This window comes from Boleophthalmus pectinirostris, unplaced genomic scaffold, assembly GCF_026225935.1.
Source record: "Boleophthalmus pectinirostris isolate CB_2022bp ecotype Guang Dong unplaced genomic scaffold, ASM2622593v1 HiC_scaffold_8, whole genome shotgun sequence".
NCBI classification, from domain to species: Eukaryota; Metazoa; Chordata; class Actinopteri; order Gobiiformes; family Gobiidae; genus Boleophthalmus; species Boleophthalmus pectinirostris.
In genome coordinates, this window is record NW_026571515.1 from 40,311,190 (window position 1) to 40,332,866 (window position 21,677).

General features: G+C 41.7%; 1 protein-coding gene across 5 annotated transcripts in view; it reads right to left on the bottom strand.

Annotated features, from left to right (window-relative positions):
- The window catches only part of cep104 (centrosomal protein 104), a 72,279-nt gene that overhangs the window by 28,459 nt on the left and 22,143 nt on the right, over nucleotides 1–21,677 (bottom strand). For all 5 annotated transcript variants that reach the window (XM_020923953.2, XM_055166350.1, XM_055166348.1 and 2 more), the window contains 6 exons: nucleotides 18,058–18,213; nucleotides 17,175–17,369; nucleotides 15,077–15,277; nucleotides 13,897–14,064; nucleotides 5,691–5,864; nucleotides 4,813–4,989 (listed from right to left, as the gene is read on the bottom strand). In XM_020923953.2, the coding sequence (XP_020779612.2) occupies nucleotides 4,813–4,989; nucleotides 5,691–5,864; nucleotides 13,897–14,064; nucleotides 15,077–15,277; nucleotides 17,175–17,369; nucleotides 18,058–18,213 (1,071 nt within the window). The remainder of the gene's footprint in view (nucleotides 1–4,812; nucleotides 4,990–5,690; nucleotides 5,865–13,896; nucleotides 14,065–15,076; nucleotides 15,278–17,174; nucleotides 17,370–18,057; nucleotides 18,214–21,677) is intronic.

Here is a 21,677-nt window from a genome sequence, read left to right on the forward strand (position 1 = left end):
GCCTTGGCGACACAGCAGCAGAGAGGACTATGTTTGAACAGGAGTTGTGCTAACAGACTATTTTACTATGGCCCACAGAGTTTGATGGATCTACCATACTTTATCTGAACTATGGATGTCGCAGTGTCAAGTTTATTGTTACTGTTGTGTTTAGCATTACAGTTGTTTAAGCTGAGCTGAGACAGATCAGCTTTTAGGTAGAGTTTGCTGTGAAACTGTCAGATGCAAATTTGACCAGGTTATTGGTTCATGTCTCATTACTGGGCCTATCCACAGAAACAAACTGGTACAATGTTCAGCATTTTCTAAATAAACTAAAGTCAAATGATTTTTTCACTGTATCTTTAGAAAGTGGTGCCACTATTGAGCCCCAAAGACATGACAGTTCAAAGGACATAATATTCATACGATGAATTTTGTGGAGCCAATCCCAAACAAATAATGAGAAGGTTCAACATTTGTGCATCAGAAGTTTGGAGAGTTCTTTAAAAACAGGGAATCTCCCATAGACTTGTATTGGCCCCTGCCCTCAATTTCTGACGTGATTGCTGAGTAAAACAAGTGAAATCTGTTACTGTTGTTGTTACACTTGTGTCTAAGAAACAAGAGTGTGTTTGAGACATTCCCATAAGGCCCAAACACACTGGATGTGTATTCCGTGTGTATACAGCAGACTTTTGAGGCCTACTATTGTGTACTTATTTGGTCCGGACACTGCATGTTAATGAACATAAGAAAAAGATTTTATCCCTGGACTAGTTTCCATCCATTGTCCCTTCTTCACTTTCACAAATACACTCGAAAATTGGACACTAACTGATACAAGTATCAAAACTAGACACTCATTTTACACAGTTATACACTAAAAAAGTCACATTAACAGGACAGAAATTAACTTTCCTGAATAGGTTTAGAATGACGTTGATCTGTATCAGAACAAGTATAAGAGCACATAGACTAATATACACACGGACCACTATGAACCTACAGTACCTGGGCCACTGAGGCATTACACACATACAAGACATATGGGAATACTGAATGGAGTATTTTTTAATATCATTGTGGTATCAGAATCGAGTCTCTTCTCTTCAAGTCTATTCCTTAGTATCAAAATCAAAGATGTCCTCTTTTATTTACCTTCCATCTTATTTGACTTGCATGAATTAATCCTATTTTTACTATAGACAAGGGAGTGAGTTTCAGGCTTTAAGGAGCATTACCAGTTCAACCTGTCCTGGACCCTAGTTCATATATAAATCCGCAGTGGAACACTTTAGGGCGGATGTATTGACCATAGACTACATAAAGAAGTGGGCAAAGGGAGTGTGCAAATAGCATTTGGCTCCAGTCAAATGAAGCTCAAGAGGCTAGCAGTTATAGGAGCAAATTTTAAGCCAGGCACCATTTTAGGAATAGGAATTAATTAATGGATAAAATAGCAAAAAAACAAAACAAAACAAAACAAAACAAAAAAAACAGGATTGTTTGTACAAACATAATAAGACCTTTTTTTTTTTTTTTTTTTATTTAATAGGGACAGTGCATATTAATGAACATCTACAACACTGTAATGTAAATATGCCAGATTATAGCAAAAAGGCTCATTTCCATCTGTAGTCCCTAGTGTTAGGGTTGGGGTTAAGGTTACAGGTGACACTTACTGATAATGGGAGACTGTTCCAGAACTTAGTGCCTCTGACTGTCTGTGTGGGACCTCACAGTTCCCCCGGGCTGTGGCCCTAGTTCCCACCCCACTGACAGTCTTTATTTTAATAAAGTCTGTAATGGAGCGGGGGCAAGTCCACACAAAACTTTATATACAAAACATCCATATTTAAAATGAACCAAATTATTAAAATTAAGCAGGTTGTACTTATCTAAATTAGTGGAGTAGTGAAATGAGAATGGTTTCTTGTCCAATATTTTTACAGCTTTAAAAAAAAAAAAATTCGATGGGTTTGACTGTTGCACCAGCAGCAAGTGACCACGTGGTTCTGCAGTTCTCTATATGAGACAGAATCATGAAGTGTAAAAACATTAATTCAGAGTCATGAAGGATCTTATCTGTCTAAAATTCACAAAGTTAAAATTAACACTTTTTGTGAGGAGCTTAATGTATTTCTTAAATGTCAATGTCGGGTCCAACCTTAGAAAAAAAACTCTTTGACGAGGCTGAGTTCCACCGTGTCCAGAAAGACACTGGACTGTTGTTTTTTTTACTGCACATCATGCAGGCAGTTTTCTTTATATTGAGTTGCAAACATGAGTTCTTGACCTACTTTTAGACATGAGTCATGGCTGATGTTAACTAAAATGATGCGGCTTACAGCAGCAGTTACAGAGAGAGGGGCTACAATATTCCAAGGTAAATCAATGTGCCCCATGTTCACTTCTATTTGTAGAGTGGATTAGCTATGTCCATTTATACATTATACAATCTATGGTTTTGAGTTGGGGGAAAAGGAAAAAATAGTTGGGTTCAGAGAGACGATCTTCATTGAAGTTAGGAACAGTTTTGTTAAGTTACGGTTAAGGTTATACAGTTATAGTTGGAAAAATATTTGGGTTAGTTAAGTTAGCAGAAGTAACTTTAAAAAATGAATGTGTCTCCTACAGCCTCATCTCAACTTACACCATAAGAGAAAACAGAATATTTACATGGCAGGCCTATTCACAACAACAGAAGCTAACACACTACAGTGGCAACCAGAGCTATGTCATCACTTAACACTAACCGCATCCCACTGACCCACTGATGTGCTGCTCTGTCATATGTGTGCTAGCTCCAGGGCAGGGACAGCTCACACATCTGTTTCTCTTGTGAAGGGTGAGGGCCACAGACGAGTGTGAGAAGACTCAGTCCACACACGTTTCCCCAACATACAGCCCTGAGAGGAGGGGCAGGGCCAAGGGGACATGGGTACAGCCCTGAGAGGAGGGGCACAGCAGAGGGAAAAAATACAGCCTTGAATGGAAGGTGGAGCAGAGGGGACATACAAACACATGCATACGACCTCACAATTACCCCCACAAACACACAGACAGGGGAGGGAGGGGCCACAGTGTGGGAAAGAGCCAGGACAAACTCATCACCTCACTGAGGACAGAGAATGACAGGACTGAGTTTAAACAGGGCAATCTTCTTTAGCCACTTAGACACAAGCAGTGGTGATGATGATAGAGCTGCCAGTGTTTAGCTTGCTTTTTCAAACAACAGTGGAACAGTTAGGGGTATTTTTTGAGTACATAGTCATAAGTGGGTAGAGTAGCCAAAAAAGTAAAAATAATGTTACTTTAAAATAATATAAGTCAAGTAGTGGTCCAAGAAATAAGACTACTCAAGTAAGAGTAACTTTAGGAGTAACTGTCAGGCCGTAACATCTGATTTATAATTTGAAGTTAATTAATTTGAAGGACAAAACATTAAATTATGAACAAAATCTCGTCTTTTCAAAGAACAGACACAAAAATGAGACAAACTAAATGACATCTGAAGGAGCTCTGCAAGAAACTCAACTGTTCAGATCATTTGATATTGTCAACATAAGGTTTTAGTCACTTGTACATTCACTCAAGTAAGAGTACTGTTATGTCAATAAAAAAAAAAAAACTCAAGTAAGAGTTAATGTATGCTTCTAGATAAGTGCCCTGAAAGTACAATTTCTTAAAAAAGTAAATGTACTGGTCCATTACAGGGTTGCCAAGGCCACTTCTTTATAGTGACTTTGGGCTTCTTTTTTGGAAAGTTGCTTACAAATTTTGTCACTTGTAATTTCCAGTGCTATTTCTTGTAATTTTCAGCACTGTTTCACAATAACACACTCAGTAAACACTAAGAAATATTGATGTTAAACTTTCAATTAAAAACATGCACATCTCATTGACACACAATGTTTAACTAGTTGCTTCTATTTTACAATTATTTGCATGGGGCTGCAGTCGCTTGTTTTAAAATGATTTTCAGAGGCTTGGTTGCTTGTTGCTATCTGAAAATCTGGAAACCCTGGGCCATTGAATTCCTGTTCAAAATTGTACAACTGGTGGACTCCACCTCATTATAGTAGATACTGTAGCACAAAGCAGACTTTCATTTCGATTTAAAAATAATAATAATAATAAAAAAATAATAAGGCCTGTGTTCTCCCTCTGAGTATAACATCTATATCTATAGAGTTGTTAAGTGATAATGTCACTTCTAGATCCAACCAGAAACTTTACATCTGATTTCTATCTTCTTTTTGTTGCTTATTCATCAAACAAGAGACAAAAGTCTTTCGAAAGTGTATGTGCAACCACAAATTGTATCAAATATATAAATCATGCAGAATAACATAACAGGATTTACTGGTGTGTATATCTCACTAACTCCCCGTGAACGCTGGCTTAGCCTGGCTAAGCCTCTTACCTCAGCTTCCCTCATCCACTCTCTTAACACAGTTATAACCATAGATCCATGCTTATAAACTTCTTAGCTTAAAACAAGCTCTTTTTAATGCAAGATGTGTCACTGCTAAAAAAGCAGACATTTTAAACATGTTCACTCTTTTGAATCAGCTGATGGACCCGAAAGTGACATCACACCTAACAACTATACTGTATATCTGTATCTGTATCTGTATCTGTATCTGTATAATAACAGTATCAGTATCAGTATCAGTATCAGTATCTGTATATGTATACATATACATATATGTATACATATACATATATGTACTATATGTACAGTTTATGTATCTGTATATATATATATATATATGTATCTGTACAGTATATGTATATATTCAGAGTGCAGAAAAGTGGAGCTCTCACAGTCATCACATTGTCCAGGGTGAAGCCGGAGCCATGTGTGCCCAGGGCAGACAGCAGCTGTTCCAGCAGCTCCACCCGACTCTGGGCCATACGAGCAGGGATTGTGGAGGAGAGCACCTTCACCAGCTCACAAGGCACCCACTGCAGAGCGCGCACGTCCTTCAGCATGGCTATCTCCTATACAACACAAACACAAGCACAACTGACATTATGGTGGACCTATGGTAAATATTTATCCTAGTTTACAGCAGTCAAGTGGCAAATTTGAAGAAAAGTAAAAACTAAAAATCCAGGAAGCAGAGTTATATGTGACCTAGGTCATCAATGCACAAAATTTCATCCAAAGGATTTTTTTTTTTTTTATTTATACAAAATGAAAACATTTTTCTGACTAATTAAACAAACTAAAGGTATTATCATATATGTCAAATCAGAACTTTACATGAATTACATTAGCTTTTGTCCTGAGGGCTATTACTCTCCTCAAACTGCCCTAATATAGATCTGATTCTTTTATTATTATTATTATTACTATTATTATCATTATTATTATTATTATTGTTGTTGTTGTATTTTACTGCTCAATGTGCAAACTACAAATTAAGTGACAAATTAAGTGAGATTGATTGGTAGAACGATTGTTTACAGGATGGTTGCTAGGTAACCGTTAAGGAATTATTGCTGCCCATGTCCAACCAGGAAGTAAAATTATAAACATAATCAAACTGACAAACTAGTGAAAATAAAATGTTCAACAAACTCTTCAGTACAAATCATGTATCATGTGAAATTGGTAGCCTCACTGACCTGTTGTATGCGCTGCAAGAGGTACCTGTACAATTAAACCATGACTAACTGTGAGCCCAGCAGGAGCGCACCTGTACAGAGGAGAGAGCAGAGAGGCGCAGGTGGCTGCAGGCATCCCAGGTGCGGGGCAGCAGGAGGGGCCAGGTCTGCTCCAGACAGTAGGTGACCTCTGCTCTCCCAAGACCAGCGCCAGGAATGAGCTCACTGAGCAGGAGGAGCAGCAGCCGAAGGGAGCACTGGAACACCTACAGCAAAACATGAAAGGAGAGAGCAACATGAAGTCTAAGGGCCTGTTTACATGAGAAAGCTTGTGGGTAAAAATGACAAAATATTTTATTGGAAGTGCCTTTCGTTTAGATGGTGACGGCGTTTTTGTGGCTTAAAAATGTAAAAATCTGAAGGCACCCTCCAGAGTGGAAAAGTTGAATACACTCTGTCGTAGCATTTCCGTGTATACTGCCCAAGACGCAAAACTCTGGTCAGATCTGCTCATGTTGCATATGCATTTACGTCACATACATACAGGTGTACTGTATGTATGTACAAACATGTCGGATCATTTCCATGCGTCGGACCTTCAAGCTGAGCAGAGATACTATTAGTGAACAGAGAAGGATCTGCAATCACCTCTGTCAAATTCTGGATGTACCAGACCATCGCACGCGAGCCAGATGGCATGCATACCAGATGGATTATCACAGATTTTGCATCACTGTATGCATGCAGATTTTCTCCCGAAAATGCTTGTTTAAACACGGAATAAAATGTGAAAACGCGACACCACTTTTGAGTCTTCTGTTCAGACCGTCATCATATAAACGTCGTCTAAGCCAACGGTTCTCAAACTGTGGTAAAGGAAGACAGACAGGAAGTAGTGGTGCGTAATGTTAATATTTATGTTTTGATATGTTTGTATTGTGATTTTTTCATGTCTTTCTTCTTCTGTAAATCATGTTGAATTACTTTGTGTACAAATAAACTTGAGTTCTAAAAATCCCTCTACCTACTGTATGTCATCAACACACAACATTACATACAAAATGCACAGACAATTTACACACAAGAAAGACATTTTTCAGACAATTCAGACATGAATTTATCCATTTATCTAATTTAATGAGTTTTGAACATTGTTTATAGCGTGGTTGCTAGGTAACAGTTATGGGATTACCTCTATATACAGTATGTCATATTTGCTGCCCATTCCAGCCATGTCTATAAAATTATACATTTCCCCAAAACTGTCAAACTAGGAAAACCACTGAACAGATTAAAACATTCAACAATATTTTGGATAAAAAACAACAGCTGAAACACTATTTATTGTTGTGAATTGGCCTAGTAGATTATCCATCCATCCATCCATCCATTTTCGTCCGCTTATCCGGGGCCGGGTCGCGGGGGGAGCAGTCTAAGCAGGGACTGCCAGACTTCCTTCACCCCAGACACGTCCTCCAGCTCCTCCGGGGGGACCCCGAGGCGTTCCCAGGCCAGCCGAGAGACATAGTCCCTCCAGCGTGTCCTGGGTCTTCCCCGGGGCCTCCTCCCGGCGGGACATGCCCGGAACACCTCCCGAGGGAGGCGCCCAGGAGGCATCCGGAACAGATGCCTGAGCCACCTCAACTGGCTCCTCTCGACGTGGAGGAGCAGCGGCTCTACTCCGAGCTCCTCCCGTGTGACTGAGCTCCTCACCCTATCTCTAAGGGAGTGCCCAGCCACCCTGCGGAGGAAACTCATTTCGAGCGCTTGTATCCGCGATCTCGTCCTTTCGGTCACTACCCAGAGCTCATGACCATAGGTGAGAGTAGGAACGAAGACTGACCAGTAAATCGAGAGCTTCGCCTTTCGACTCAGCTCCCTCTTCACCACAACGGTCCGATACAGCGACCGCATCACTGCCAAAGCTGCACTGATCCGCCTGTCAATCTCACGTTCCGTCCTTCCCTCACTCGTGAACAAGACCCCGAGATACTTGAACTCCTCCACTTGAGGCAAAGACTCCCCACCCACCCGGAGAGGGCAAGCCACCTTTTTCCGGTCGAGAACCATGGCCTCGGACTTGGAAGAGCTGATCTTCATCCCAGCCGCTTCACACTCGGCTGCAAACCGCCCCAGTGCACATTGCAGGTCCTGGTTCGATGAAGCCAACAGGACAACATCGTCCGCAAACAGCAGAGATGAAATCCTGTGGTCCCCAAACCGGACCCCCTCCGGCCCCTGACTGCGCCTAGAAATTCTGTCCATAAATACAATGAACAGAACCGGTGACAAAGGGCAGCCCTGGCGGAGTCCAACATGCACCGGGAACAGGTCTGACTTACTGCCGGCAATGCGAACACAGCTCCTGCTCCGGTCATACAGGGACCGGACAACCCTTACCGGGAAGGCTGAGAAGTGTGATCCCCCTATAGTTGGAACACACCCTCCGGTCCCCCTTCTTATACAGAGGGACCACCACCCCGGTTTGCCAGTCCAGAGGTACTGTCCCCGACCGCCACACGATGTTGAAGAGGCGTGTCAGCCAAGACAGCCCCACAACATCCAGAGACTTCAGGTACTCAGGACGGATCTCATCCAACCCCGGAGCCTTGCCACCAAGGAGCTTGCCAACCACCTCAGTGACTTCGGCCAGGGTGATGGATGAGTCCGCCTCCGAGTCCCCAGCCTCGGCCTCCTCCTCGGAGGACGTGACGGTGGGATTGAGGAGATCCTCAAAGTATTCCTTCCACCGCCGGACAACGTCCCCAGTCGAGGTCAACAGCACTCCCCCCGCACTGTAAACAGTGTTGGTGAAGAACTGCTTTCCCCTCCTGAGGCGCCGGACGGTTTGCCAGAATCTCTTTGAGGCCGTCCGATAGTCCTTCTCCATGGCCTCCCCGAACTCCTCCCAGCTCCGAGTTTTTGCCTCCGCCGCGACCACACGGGCTGCAGCACGCTTGGCCCGCCGGTACCTGTCAGCTGCCTCAGGAGTCCCCCGAGCCAGCAAGGCCCGATAGGACTCCTTCTTCAGCTTGACAGCATCCCTTACTTCCGGTGTCCACCACCGGGTTCTGGGGTTGCCGCCGCGACAGGCACCACAGACCTTACGCCCACAGCTCCGAGCAGCTGCATTGACAATAGAGGCCGAGAATGAAGCCCACTCGGACTCCATATCTCCAGCCTCCCCCGGAATCCGGGAGAAGTCCTCCCGGAGGTGCGAGTTGAAAGTCCCTCTGACAGAAGGCTCCGCCAGACGTTCCCAACAGACCCTCACTACACGCTTGGGCCTGCCAGGTCTTTCCGGCTTCCTCCTCTGCCAGCGAACCCAACTCACGACCAGGTGGTGATCAGTTGACAGCTCAGCCCCTCTCTTCACCCGAGTGTCCAAGACACGCGGCCGGAGATCAGATGACACGACGACAAAGTCGATCATCGACCTCCGGCCTAGGGTGTCCTGGTGCCACGTGCACTTATGGACACCCTTGTGTTCGAACATGGTGTTCGTTATGGACAAACTGTGACTAGCACAGAAGTCCAATAACAAAACACCACTCGGGTTCAGATCGGAGAGGCCGTTCCTCCCAATCACCCCTCTCCAAGTGTCACTGTCGTTGCCCACGTGGGCGTTGAAGTCCCCCAGGAGAACAACGGAGTCCCCGGTCGGTGCACTGTCTAGTACCCCTCCCAAGGACTCCAAGAAGGCCGGGTACTCTGCACTGCTGTTCGGCCCGTAGGCCGACACCACAGTGAGAGACCTGTCCCCGACCCGAAGGCGCAGGGACGCGACCCTCTCGTTCACCGGGGTGAACTCCAACACACAGCAACTGAGCTGTGGGGCGATGAGCAGGCCCACACCAGCCCGCCGCCGCTCCCCGCGGCCAACGCCAGAGAAATGGAGAGTCCAGCCCCTCTCAAGGAGTTGGGTTCCAGAGCCCAAACTGTGCGTGGAGGTGAGGCCGACTATATCCAGGCCTGGCTCCAGGGTGAGGCCCCGGTGACGCCAATCCGGGCGACGTAACTGGCCTTGCTCGTACACTCATCATAGGGGCTTCTGAACCGTTCTTCGTCTGACCCGTCCCCCCCGGACCTGTTTGCCTTGGGTGACCCTACCAGGGGCATGAAGCCCCCGACAACATAGCTCCCGGGATCATTCGGGCACTCAAACCCCTCCACCACGATAAGGTGATTTAGAAACAGTTTAGTACACTTAAGGCGGTACTTGTACTTGTAAATCTGGACATTTATCGAGGTGGTGATGGGTGCAAAAAAGTGGGACTAAACATCTAAACTCTGCCCACAATTACATTTCAAATAGAGCTGATAAACTGGACATTACTTGGAAAACTAAACAGGAGAGTAATCTGGGTAGTCTTTTGTAATGTCACCAGCTACCTGAACATGCAGAGGCTTCTGAAGGCAGCACAAACATACAGTAGATTCAAGCATTTTTGACCAGAAAGCTGCACTGTACCCATTTTGCACCAAAGTTGCCAAAAAAAACAAACAAACAAACAAACAAACAAACAAACAAAAAAAGACTAAGAACAGTGAATAATCCCACAAATTTGTGAAAAAAAATGACATTTGGTGTTTAGTTCCACTTTAAATAATCCCTGGTCTACACTGGTTTACAATTCTATCTACTTCGTCTAGCAGTGAGGATTTCGGTGCAAACCTCAACAGACAAGCCCAAAAGTGTTGTCAAGTCTTTAATTAATTAAGGAATGCAGGTTCAACTTGAACCAGGAAAAACCAGGAAAATAGACACATGGCTCAACTCAGCTTGAAGACTTTCTCCAAAATATCCATATGAACACCATAACTCTCCACATTTATACTGAGAATAGGTAAATCACTTTTCCTTTCCCCAGTCTCTTCAGCCTCCAAGACTGATGTTTGGACTTCATTTTTCCCATATTTTGACCACAGGATTGCTTGCACAGTCTCTCAAACAATTGTGGGTCTTAATCTTTTAATTCATCACATAGTATTGCAGCCAGGTAATGGTCATGTGATTCAAAAAGTTCTGTGAGTCATTCAGACAGTTTATTGAATTCATCCAGTAACTCTTCTTACACCGTACTGTCCAAGTCTCTTGTGACCAGGTTATCTTGTCTTGTGAAGAGGCTTTTTACAATAGTGTGCTCTTTTTTGAGCTGTTTGATTGACTTGTCTTCAGCCATGTTTCCTCTTGTGTCCTCTTTAGCACTTGGAGTAAGTTTTTACTTTTTTCACTTTGTGCTTGCATGCTCGGGTTTCGACTGTCAAGTCTTCAATTAAGGAATACAGGTAAACTTGAAAAAATAGCAAAACAGACACAAGGCTCAATTCAGCTTGAAGACTTTTACTGAAATTGTTCAGTTTCTTCAGCAGTAGTAGTAGTAGTATTTGTATTAGTAGTAGTAGCTGTAGCAGAAGGAATAGCAGTAGCAGAAGTAGCAGTAGGTTAAATTTACATGAGTTGTTTAATCTATTTGAATTTTAATGAATATTATTTATTTATTTATTTGAGACAGGGACAGCGCACAATTTTTACATTAACCTTTTTTACAGGAGAGATGCATTGTACATCAGGTTATAGCACCAGTGCTAATTTCCACCTGTCGTCCCTGGGCAGATTCATTGATTGATTGTGTTTAACTGACCTTAACTATCAACTGTTCTTGGAGACCTATGGAGCATGTTTTGGGATGATGGGGGAAACCGGAGCACCCGGAGGAAACCCATCCAGACATGGGGAGAAACACGCAAACTCCACACAGAAAGGCCCTGGTGACCCGGGGATCGAACCTGAACTTTCTTGCTGTGAGGCATGAGTGGTAGCCACTCAGCCACCCTGCCTCGAATATACTTATAACATATTTTTTATACAATTTTAAATGACTAGTTATATGAAATAAATGTAATATTTATTTTGTTAGTTTTTAATTGCTAAATAAAATACACTTTTTAAAAATGAGTGCTACTTTAACTTAACAGTGTTTACCATAAATCAGATTATATTTAAATAATCAAATGCCAGTTATCAATCAAATGATTCAATTATTCAATTTAGCTTTATTTACATTTTAAGAACTTGAATTGAATTAATTTTTTAGGCTATTTTTTTAAGTTAAATTGGGACATTTCATAAGATAAATCAGCCAGTTACATTTAAATCTAACTAAGGCTTCTCATTGTGCTACTTAAATTAAACAGAATATTAATTTTACATATAAATTAAGACAGATTATTTTTACATGGGTTTTTACTGTTTTAACTAAACTTGTTTGGTTCCTATCACATTCCTGGTTTGGTTTGTGTCTGTGCACCTGGGCGTAGTTAAATGTGCAGAGACACACCGGCTAACCTGGATTTTCTGCCACCATCTACTGGCCACACTAAGAATAACCTAATCAACTAATAAAAAAGGGGAGGAGAGGTGAATGGGCTCAGGAGTGGAGGTGAAGACTAGAAGCAGCCTAATGAAACAGTTAGTACAACAACGTGGCAACAAAAATACACTCTGTGCGATTCTTACAGCACGTGTGGCTTGAGTTGGCTGGAGCGTTGGGAGAGGCTGGGGCTGCCCATGTTTGTTTACCTAGCGCTCGGAGGCAGAGGCCCAGGCAGAGCAGGAGCCGGGCAGCTAAAAGGAGCCTCTGTGTGGTTTACCGTTAGCTGAGGAGCGCGCAAACACAAACATTCATGTGAAAAAGTACACGCTCGAGCTTTTCTCACATATTTGCAATTAGTCCAGTGAAAAGTGTGTCATTACTGCGTGCAGATTTACAAGTGACTACTACAACCAGGCTAATCAAAAATGCAGTAAGATTGTTGGTCATTCCATAAACTTGAATTCATGCCATATTGTGTTATTAATACTAGAACCAACTGAACAACATTTCCATGGAAACAAGCAAGAGGAGTGTGTCCTTCAAGTCAAGGAAGGTTTGTGGAGATACAAGCCCGCTCCGTGTAAGGACTAATGTTTTTATGTGCAGCAAGAGTGGAAAGTAACGAATGACATTTACTCACGTTACTGTAATTGAGTAGTAATTTGTAATTTTTAAAGTAGTTTTTGAAATACATTATTTTACTTTTACTTGAGTACATTTGAGTATTTTACTTCATACACTGAAAACCACCCTCGTAACTGAGTAAAATCAGATTGATAGAGAAAAAAAAAAAAATGAAATGCGAAAATAAAAAGAAAACAATCTGCCGGAAATGAAAGGAAACTGCGAGGGCTCTGCTATTCAAGAAGGTGCATTGAATAATTCTCGAGAGGAAAGCGAAGAAAACCTCGGACAGATATTTGAGTTCAAATGCAAAACAGGGAATAACATAATAATGCAGGTGTTAAAATAGTAAGTATTAGTGAGCTCAGATGTATTTAAAATGTACAAAGTTTGCACTGAAGAAAATTTGTCTGTATCACCTAAAAGTTGATTAAAACAACTTGTGCGGGATTAGATTTATGACTCAACTAAGTCACTCAAATTACATTTTAAATTAAGTACTTTTTAACTTTTAGTACATTTTTAGATGGTTGCTTTTACTTTTACTTGAGTAGGAATTAAATAAAGCAAAGATACATTTACTTAATTTAAAATATTCAGTACTTTTTCCACTTTTAATGTGCAATAATGGGAAGGCACATTCAAGTTTTTTTTTACATTTCATAAGAAGAAAGAAAAAAGTCAAAGCCAGAAAAACTTTCACAACTTCACAACAAAAAAGTCTAAATCAGAATATCCACTTTTTGTGTGATACTTAAAGCAGACATATTGTGCTTGTCTGCTCTATAGTCTATGACATCTGTCTTACATGTTATTAGAATTTGGAGGTTTATTTTTAAAAAATACTGATCTAAAACAACTTTTAAAAAAAACAAGCAATGTCCAGTAAGGAATTAGAAGCTCCTTACAGTACACTGCTGTATGCTGTCTGCCCCGAGTATGAATAACTGCACATCACACATGTGAGCAGCAGATTACTTTTTTGGGTTTGTGCCAGAATGACTATGTGACGCTGCTAAATCCTACGTGTATCACCGATTAAGAAAATTTAAATGGAGAAAGAAGTGCGTATGTCACAGTGGAGCACTGAGAAGAGAATAAAGAAGAAACATGCACGAATCTCTCCAAATACAACTCCAGAGGGAAACAGCTAAAACATGGTTGCACAATATATCACCTTTCAACTTCAGCCTATAGACAAGGACAGGCATGGTAAGCACATTCATTTATGTGTCGCAGATCGCCCCCTGTAGGTGGAGTGTGTCCTCCTCCTCCCCATGACCCCCGTGCAACTCACAGAGAAGACTTTGTCCTGTAGGCTCCTCTTGAGCAGAAGCACGGCGGCACGGACCATCCCCCTGAGCTCGTCCTTGGTCCCAGAGCCAGAGGCCTCCCTCAGCTTCTGCTGCACGATCCCCAGCGCATCCTCCCGGTACGACCACGTCTTAGAGAAGGCCGCACGCACCTGCACAACAATGAAGACAGGGATTTCATCTGAGAAATGTCATTATTATACTGTGCGCTGTGTTGAAATGTAACTGTTTATATGGAGGACAGGGGTCTTAGTAAATCCATAATGTGCATTTAAAGAGTGATGGGGTATTAACTGCTAACACAGAACATATTTAGATCACCATGTTCCTTTTATTGTTTTGAAGATGATATACTTGCCTAAAACAACATATGAACATGTTTTATTAACATGTTTTATTAAGGAGTCCCTCTCCCTTTGCCCCTACACAAAGTCACTCCCCCCAACACAATCAGCGTGCATCTGCTACTGAAACTACTGTGCATTTTGCATTGCATCACGTTTGAGAAGTTGCTGTGTGATGTTTTGTATGTGTTTTTATGTGTCATGTCTTTGTATATTATGGAGAACTGTCATGTGGAAGCATGAGTGATGTAGGCTTGAGGATGGAGCTCACCATAATAAGGGTTTGAATAAGGCCCAGGAGAGATCACTAAATATTAAAAAAAACAACAACATGGAGGATTTCTGCAGAATCAATGCATGAAGCACTAAATTGACGTGAGGACGGAGAAATGTGATTTTCTTTGTAAATTCATGGCTTGCCATGAGAACGCTTGCGGGTAAAAAGTGCCTTTCGTTTAGACGGTGACGGCATTTTTGGGGCTTAAAAACGAAAAAAATCTGAAAGCACCCTCCACTGTCCAAGACGCAAAACTCTGGTCAGATGTGCTCAGGTCACGTACACGTTTACATCACATACATACAGTATGTAAAAACAAATCTGATTGGACGGCCGTGTTTGAGCCTGACTCAAGAGGCAACAGAGGGAGTGAGGACCAGACTGATAGCTCTCTAAATAACCCAGCTCCAATGTGAAGCCTGACAAACACTTCCACAGAGTGAACAGATGTCATTATATTGTGTGATGTTCATGGAATGTGCTCTAAATACTATCCCCTGCCCTCCATGTGAGATTTAGGCCCGGTCAGACAGAACAACGTACAGTGGTTTCCCCAAAGACCTCGAGTGCAGCTCCGGCCTCTCGCTGGGCCTTCTCGGTCAGTGGCTCTGGTTCTCCTCTGATAACGGCTGCCTCAGGGGTGTTGTGCTCCTCCGCTGGGCTCATCGTGCTCTCAACTGGCCTGTCCCTCCTCTCCAGAGCAGGTAACGGTCTCTCATCATAAGGCACGGTCGGAACCTCAAACTGCAGAACAAAACATATCACACACAAGAGCCATTTTCAAAAGAGACCAAGACTGGAGCGGCACTAGAGGGTTCTGTTTCAGACATGCTTGTGAGTTTGGTCTGTTACAATAAATACCATATCCACTTATCGTTCAGTACATGACAGATGGAACAATTATTATTGGGGGTGAGCATTTATTGCGAAGACTGTTTCTTTGCACTAGTAAGAAAATGGTGGTTATTTTTCTGTACTACAATGACATATGAGCTGTAGAGGGTTGAATTATGAATCACTGAGATACAGTAAAGTGTTTCATTGTGCGCCTTGTTTATTGCAGCTTATGTTTTTTTGAACATACTGCACATTTAGAAATCTTTTTGCTTTACAGTTTGGTTTCAGTATTATCATTTATCTTCTTTATTTACTTCAGCAATATATTGCACTTCAAAATGTGTTATAGTGACTGGCCGATTTATGAGCTCCTGTGTGGCGCACAGGGCCACAACAGACCTTTAGTAGTTTGTATCTATGTCTAGAAGTCTAGAGCTACAAAAAACTAAACACATTCACTAGTCTAGTGCAAAGAAAAAATGACAGTTGTTGAGAGGGTGAGAACCATGTGCAAGCACATGTGCCTGGTTCTGTCCCAAATGTTTCTTTGTTATGGATGCTACATTACGTGCTACATATACTACTTTATTGTGAAGCATCTTTGTGTTTGTTTGTGAAAAGTGTTTTTATTATTATTATTATTATTATTACCGTGAGAGAATAGACTAGTGAGTGAACAGTTCCACCTGAACCATGTTCCTCTCACTGGGCCACACACAGAACAAAGCCTTCGTCATGTTTGAATATGAAAAAAATACCAGCAGAGAGTGCAGTAAAAAGGGAAGAACTTTGAAAAGAAGAGGGATCATTATATAGCTGCATAATATAGATCCTTTAAATATTTAAAACAACAGAATAATGGATCTAAGCACAATAGGTCTGTATCAGTTTAAAAAGTGATTGTCCCTGGTTTAGTCTCAGGTAGGCACAGTTCCTGGCATAGTCCCTGGCACAGTCCCTGTGCTGTGGGATGCTCAGGCAGGCGTCTGGACCTGACAGGCTGGCAGCCGCCAAACTCAGCCAACTGTAGCCTACTTTAATTAAGAGAGAAACCTGAGAGTGGAGCTGGAGGAGGAGGAGGGCTCCAGGAAGAGGGAGGCTCCAGGAGGAGGAGGAAAGGCTCCAGGCAACACAGGCTGGACACATGCAGTCAGGGTGTGGGAGAAAGAGCCCAGAACAGGCCATTCAGGTGCCAGGCCTGCTCCAGTGTGCATATGGATGTTATGCATGTTTGAGCCACATGAGTCTTGCTCCAGTACACATATACTGTATAAGCAGCTCTTAGCAAGTCCTCTGTGTACTGTCTGTGATTAATTAAAAACAGTTTTAGTGTCAGATAATCAGAAAGTGCACATTAGCATTGTTGTTAGCTTTACCATGATGGCAACCTCGGCTCTGGTCTCTGAGAACTGTGAAAAGCTCTTATAAATAATAAACTCAGGGTGGTGAATAATAAGGATGCTCAGAATGCAGAAGGTAAGTGAGGAAGAACTTAGGGCCACTGCAAACAGTTTTTTTTTCTTTACATTTTTAAAGACCCTAATCCTACTTCACCCTTTGGATTTGTCAAAAAATATATTTGTATATACATTTTTTGGTATAGAGTATGCATCATACTGAGTAATTATTATGTACACTAAAAGCAATGACATTTGTAATAAATACTGCAATTAAAAATGTTCTAATGATAAACACCTTGACATGCATCTAAAGTTAAAGCTAAGAGAAAATATATCAGTTTAAAATCAGTCAATGTAAAAAGTAGATTTCAAACAATAGTGAGTAATCCTAAATTGAACCTTACATTGAGTGAGCTGGGTCTGCTGGCTGGGCTGCTCTGTGTCAGGTCCTCTGGGCTCAGGTGGGTTTCGGGGTTAGATCTCCGGCTCTTGTGCTCCGTGTTCGTGGAGTCTGTGGACAGGGTGGGCTTGGGCAGGTCAGGAGACAGGTCTGGAGAGGGCAGGGAGCAGGGGGAGCACTCGGACACTGAGGTGGAGACCTGAGACAGCACACGCCAAGAGGAAACAGCATCAAACCGAGGAACCGAGGAACCTACAGAACAGCACCAATTCCACCAAGCTTGCCTGGAAATCTAGAATAATATCTCTCTGTATTGTTGAGTCTGGAATTTTTCAGACATCCAAGTCCCTATAATCCTACAGTCTGTCTTTATAATCCCAGAGTCTGTATTTAGTCCCCCTTTTAGTGACAGTGGCTGAAAGTGGGTGTAAGCAGAGGTGACAGAGCAGCCAAAAATTGTACTCAAGTAGAGCAACGTTCCTTAAATGACACTACTACACAAAATCTGGTTTATAATTTGAAGTTAATATCACTTGAATCTGGTATTTTCAAAAAACAGACACAAAAAAGAGACAAACTAAATCGTGCATGTAGGAAAACAAACCCTTGATCTGAAAAAATAACTTAATAACATAAACTAATTCATACCTGAAGGAACGGTCCAAACTACAGGATTAGACAGGAGATTTCGTCAAAAAACACTGCATTTGTGATTTGATAATTGCATTACGTTTGAGAGGAGACTGAAATATGAACTTCAGGAGCTATCTAATTAAGTGCAGCCTTTGCGATTTCCTAATTGCGGCAACTGAAACTGCGATTTCGATTTGACAGACACATATAGTGCAGCCCTTGTTCCTACAGTGTTGCTACGGCGTGGCCCTCACCGGTGTGTGCTCTAGCAGCTGGTGCGCCTCCAGCTGGCGGTACACGATGCTGCGGTAGTGCTCCATCTGCTGCCTCTTGTCCTCAGCCTGCTCGTAGTCCTCCTTCTCCAGAGCATAGCGCTTCTCTACGGCCAGCCGGGCCAGACGCTCACCCACCTGCAGTGTTGGGAAGGTTACTTTAAAAATGTATTCTCCTGCAGATTACAGATTACATACCCCAAAATGTAGTTTGTAACGGAATCCATTAAATTACATAAGGTGAGTAACGTAATCTGAACACTTTGGATAACTTGATTTGCTGTAGAGAAGCAAAGACTAGGATATTTTCACATAAGTATGTTTTGTTCTGCTAAAAGAAAATGAAAAGGCCGAGTCTTTACTTAACCAGATTAAAAATATTATTGATAAAAGAAGAGGAGACACGGTCCGCACAGCATGGTTTAGTCCTGTTAAATCCTGTTTGAGACATAGTTTAGACCTGGGTTTAGTCCTGGTTTAGTCCTGGTTTAGACCTGGTTTAGACCTGGTTTAGTCCTGATTTAGTCCTGATTTAGACCTGGTTTAGACCTGGTTTAGTCCTGGTTTAGTCCTGGTTTAGACCTGGTTTAGACCTGGTTTAGTCCTGGTTTAGTCCTGGTTTAGACCTGGATTTAGATCTGGTTTAGACTTGGTTTTAGACCTGGTTTAGTCCTGGTTTGGTTCTGGGTTTAGACCTAGTTTTGACCTGGTTTTAGACCTGATTTAGTGTCCGGCAATGAGTGGAATTACTGAAAAAAAAAAAGAAAAAAAAAAAAGGGATATAGCCCAAAATGAGAAAACAGGAAAATACCTCTGTGTAATCCATTCATTTCAACAAAGTAACTGTAATCTATTTACCAGTCACTTAAACAGTAACTGTAACCGAATACAGTTACTCATAATTTGTACTCTGATTACGTAACGCCGGTACATGTAATCTGTTACTCCCCAACACTGTCCACCTGACAGGGACCACACAGCATGCACATCATCACACCACGCTTCATTTTGACCACTAAAAGATTTGTGTAAGTGCAGGCCTGGGCAAAATGATGATACAGATCGAACCGTGATCTCATCCATGTGTCACGCTGGGGCAGGGTGACCAGATTTTCAAAATAAAAAACTGGGATATCCCCGTTCTTTTGGCAGTTGGTGATAATAAAATTGCGAAACGAGTGCGTAATTAAGGCAATATGTTATGCAGAGACCATTCATGACTTACAAGTGAGGCAGTATAGTCACATTTTCTTTGTGTTTTGGTCATTTTTAAGCAGCTTTTTTGTATTTTACCTAAATAAATAACAATTCATGAATCTTTTAACTGTTGGCAGTGATCAAATTGGTCAAAAATAGGTACACCTGGGACATTTCTTGTATAAAACTGGGACAAATCAATGGTTTTTGGATAAATCAGCTGGGACAAGGGACACAGGGCTCAAAACTGGGACTGTCCTGGGTAAATAGGGACGTCTGGTCACCCTACGCTGACGGTACTGCACGTATGGTGGAATGTTCAGCAGTTTCCATGGTGAAAAACACACTCAAAAAAGTTTTCAGAGAGTGTGAAAACGGATTTAAACAACACATTTTCCATTTAGGTGTAATATAATGTATATAATGTTGAAAATCACAAATCAGTTCCTGTTGTAATTCAAACTACCATATTTTTCGGACTTTAAGTGGCACTTTTATCACGGTTTGGGTGTTTCCTGTGACTTATACTTATAAATGACTTATACTTATACATTTTCACACTGACATCCACAAGAGCTCTAGGCTTGTGTGTCAGTATCTGCTACTACTGTACCACTGTCACTTCACTCTCCTGCAGAAAAAGCCACTGTCCTGCTGCAAGTAGTGAAATATGCAGCCAAAAACAGTAATCGAGCAGCAGAAAGAAAGTTTGGACCTGTGAGGGACTGGCGGAAAGCGGGGATGGAGAACACAGCTTCATGGCAACCGTGCACGTGCGCCATGGAACTTTCCTGGAAGTCACTGGATGGATTGACAAAGCCTGAACTTCAGTGACACTGAAACCATCCTGTCGGGATTCAGAAAGGCCGAAATAATTCTAACTGGAACTGATGCTGAGTCTGACGACAGGTACACAAAAGAAAAAGCGGCGCTCTGTTTACCTCATGGATCTGTGGTTTTTCTCCAGATGTTGCGCAGAAGTGACACCGAGGAAGAAGACTTAAATGTATTTAGTGATTTGGAGTGAGATGGAGAGTTTGGTAAACTTGTTCTGTTGTTTATGCTATAGTTATCTGAATAACTATTTATATGTTACGTTAACACATTAACGCCTATTCAGTCTGTTGTTCTCTGTTCTGTTGTTATTACTAGAACTTGCCTTTCAAGATAAAATGTCGACTTATACTCCAGGGTGACTTATAGTCCGAAAAATTCGGTAAATTTATGTTCAGATTGATAAAACCTCTCCGACAGCCCTTTTCACCACAAACTAATAAAAGAATATTGTTTAGTCAGGTTATATGCAGTTATCATTTGAATTGGTAGGTTTACGCCGATATATAATGTAAAATGTCTGAAAAATTTAAAAGAAAGCTCATTGTGTTAGATTAGAAGAGGGGCGTGGGGTTAAAAAAAGTTTTCTTCTTCCCACTCCTTTTTGGGCCAGTTTTTTAATTTTTTGTTGTTGTTATTTCTGCTATGATTTCATTAATGTTATATGTTCCATTGTAAAAGACTGCAAATTTCTTACTTGCCCAAAATAAACACATAAAAAAAAATCTAAAATGGCATCAACATCTCTAAGATATGATTCAAAATTGTACTGGAACTATTGACAACAACGGTTCCACGCTGCTATTCTGACATGACGCTATTTAGACACTGACGTCTAATCGTCAGAGTAGCGGCATACACATTATATTTTTCAAGCTTCCCACTACTTTGACATTTTATTTAGTAGCGGCACTTTACTATTTTTCAAACATTCTGCTTTTTCGACATGAATAATATTAATGTGATAGCCTATTATACTTTGTGCTCCCATATCATAAGATGCTTGGGCTCTCATCGAAAACAGAGGCTGCATGGGCCCTTTGTACTTCATTCATTTCGTCATGTAGGCGATCTGTGGAGAATATGACGTGTCCAAATGGCGATATTAAAAAGTATTGGAAAGCGGGCATGTATAAATAGAGGCATGTCGTAATGAATGGATGTCATAGTAGGTAACGGACAGCTACAATTAGAGAAATGAGGTCCTGTGACACAATAAATTAATAATCAGCAATTCACAGAAACTACATTTTAGCTGACATGTTTTGCCACTTAAAATTATTACTGTTGTCAATAGATGCATTAAGAATCTTGGACTTCCGGTCATTGCGCAATGCATATTGGGAAGGATTTTCCAAAAAGCTGATCATCAAACCGACATGTTTGTTTTCCCAGTGGGATGCGTCTATTGACAAAACCCGTCTTTTCTAGTCTTCAGAACCATATCACTTTTGTTTCTGGTTCTGATATTATAATATTTTACTTTTGGGATTCAGACATCATAATTGTGTGGTTGTTGGATGTCCTAACAGTGGAAAATGGCTCGAGAAATTGGCTTTGAAAGTTTGCGA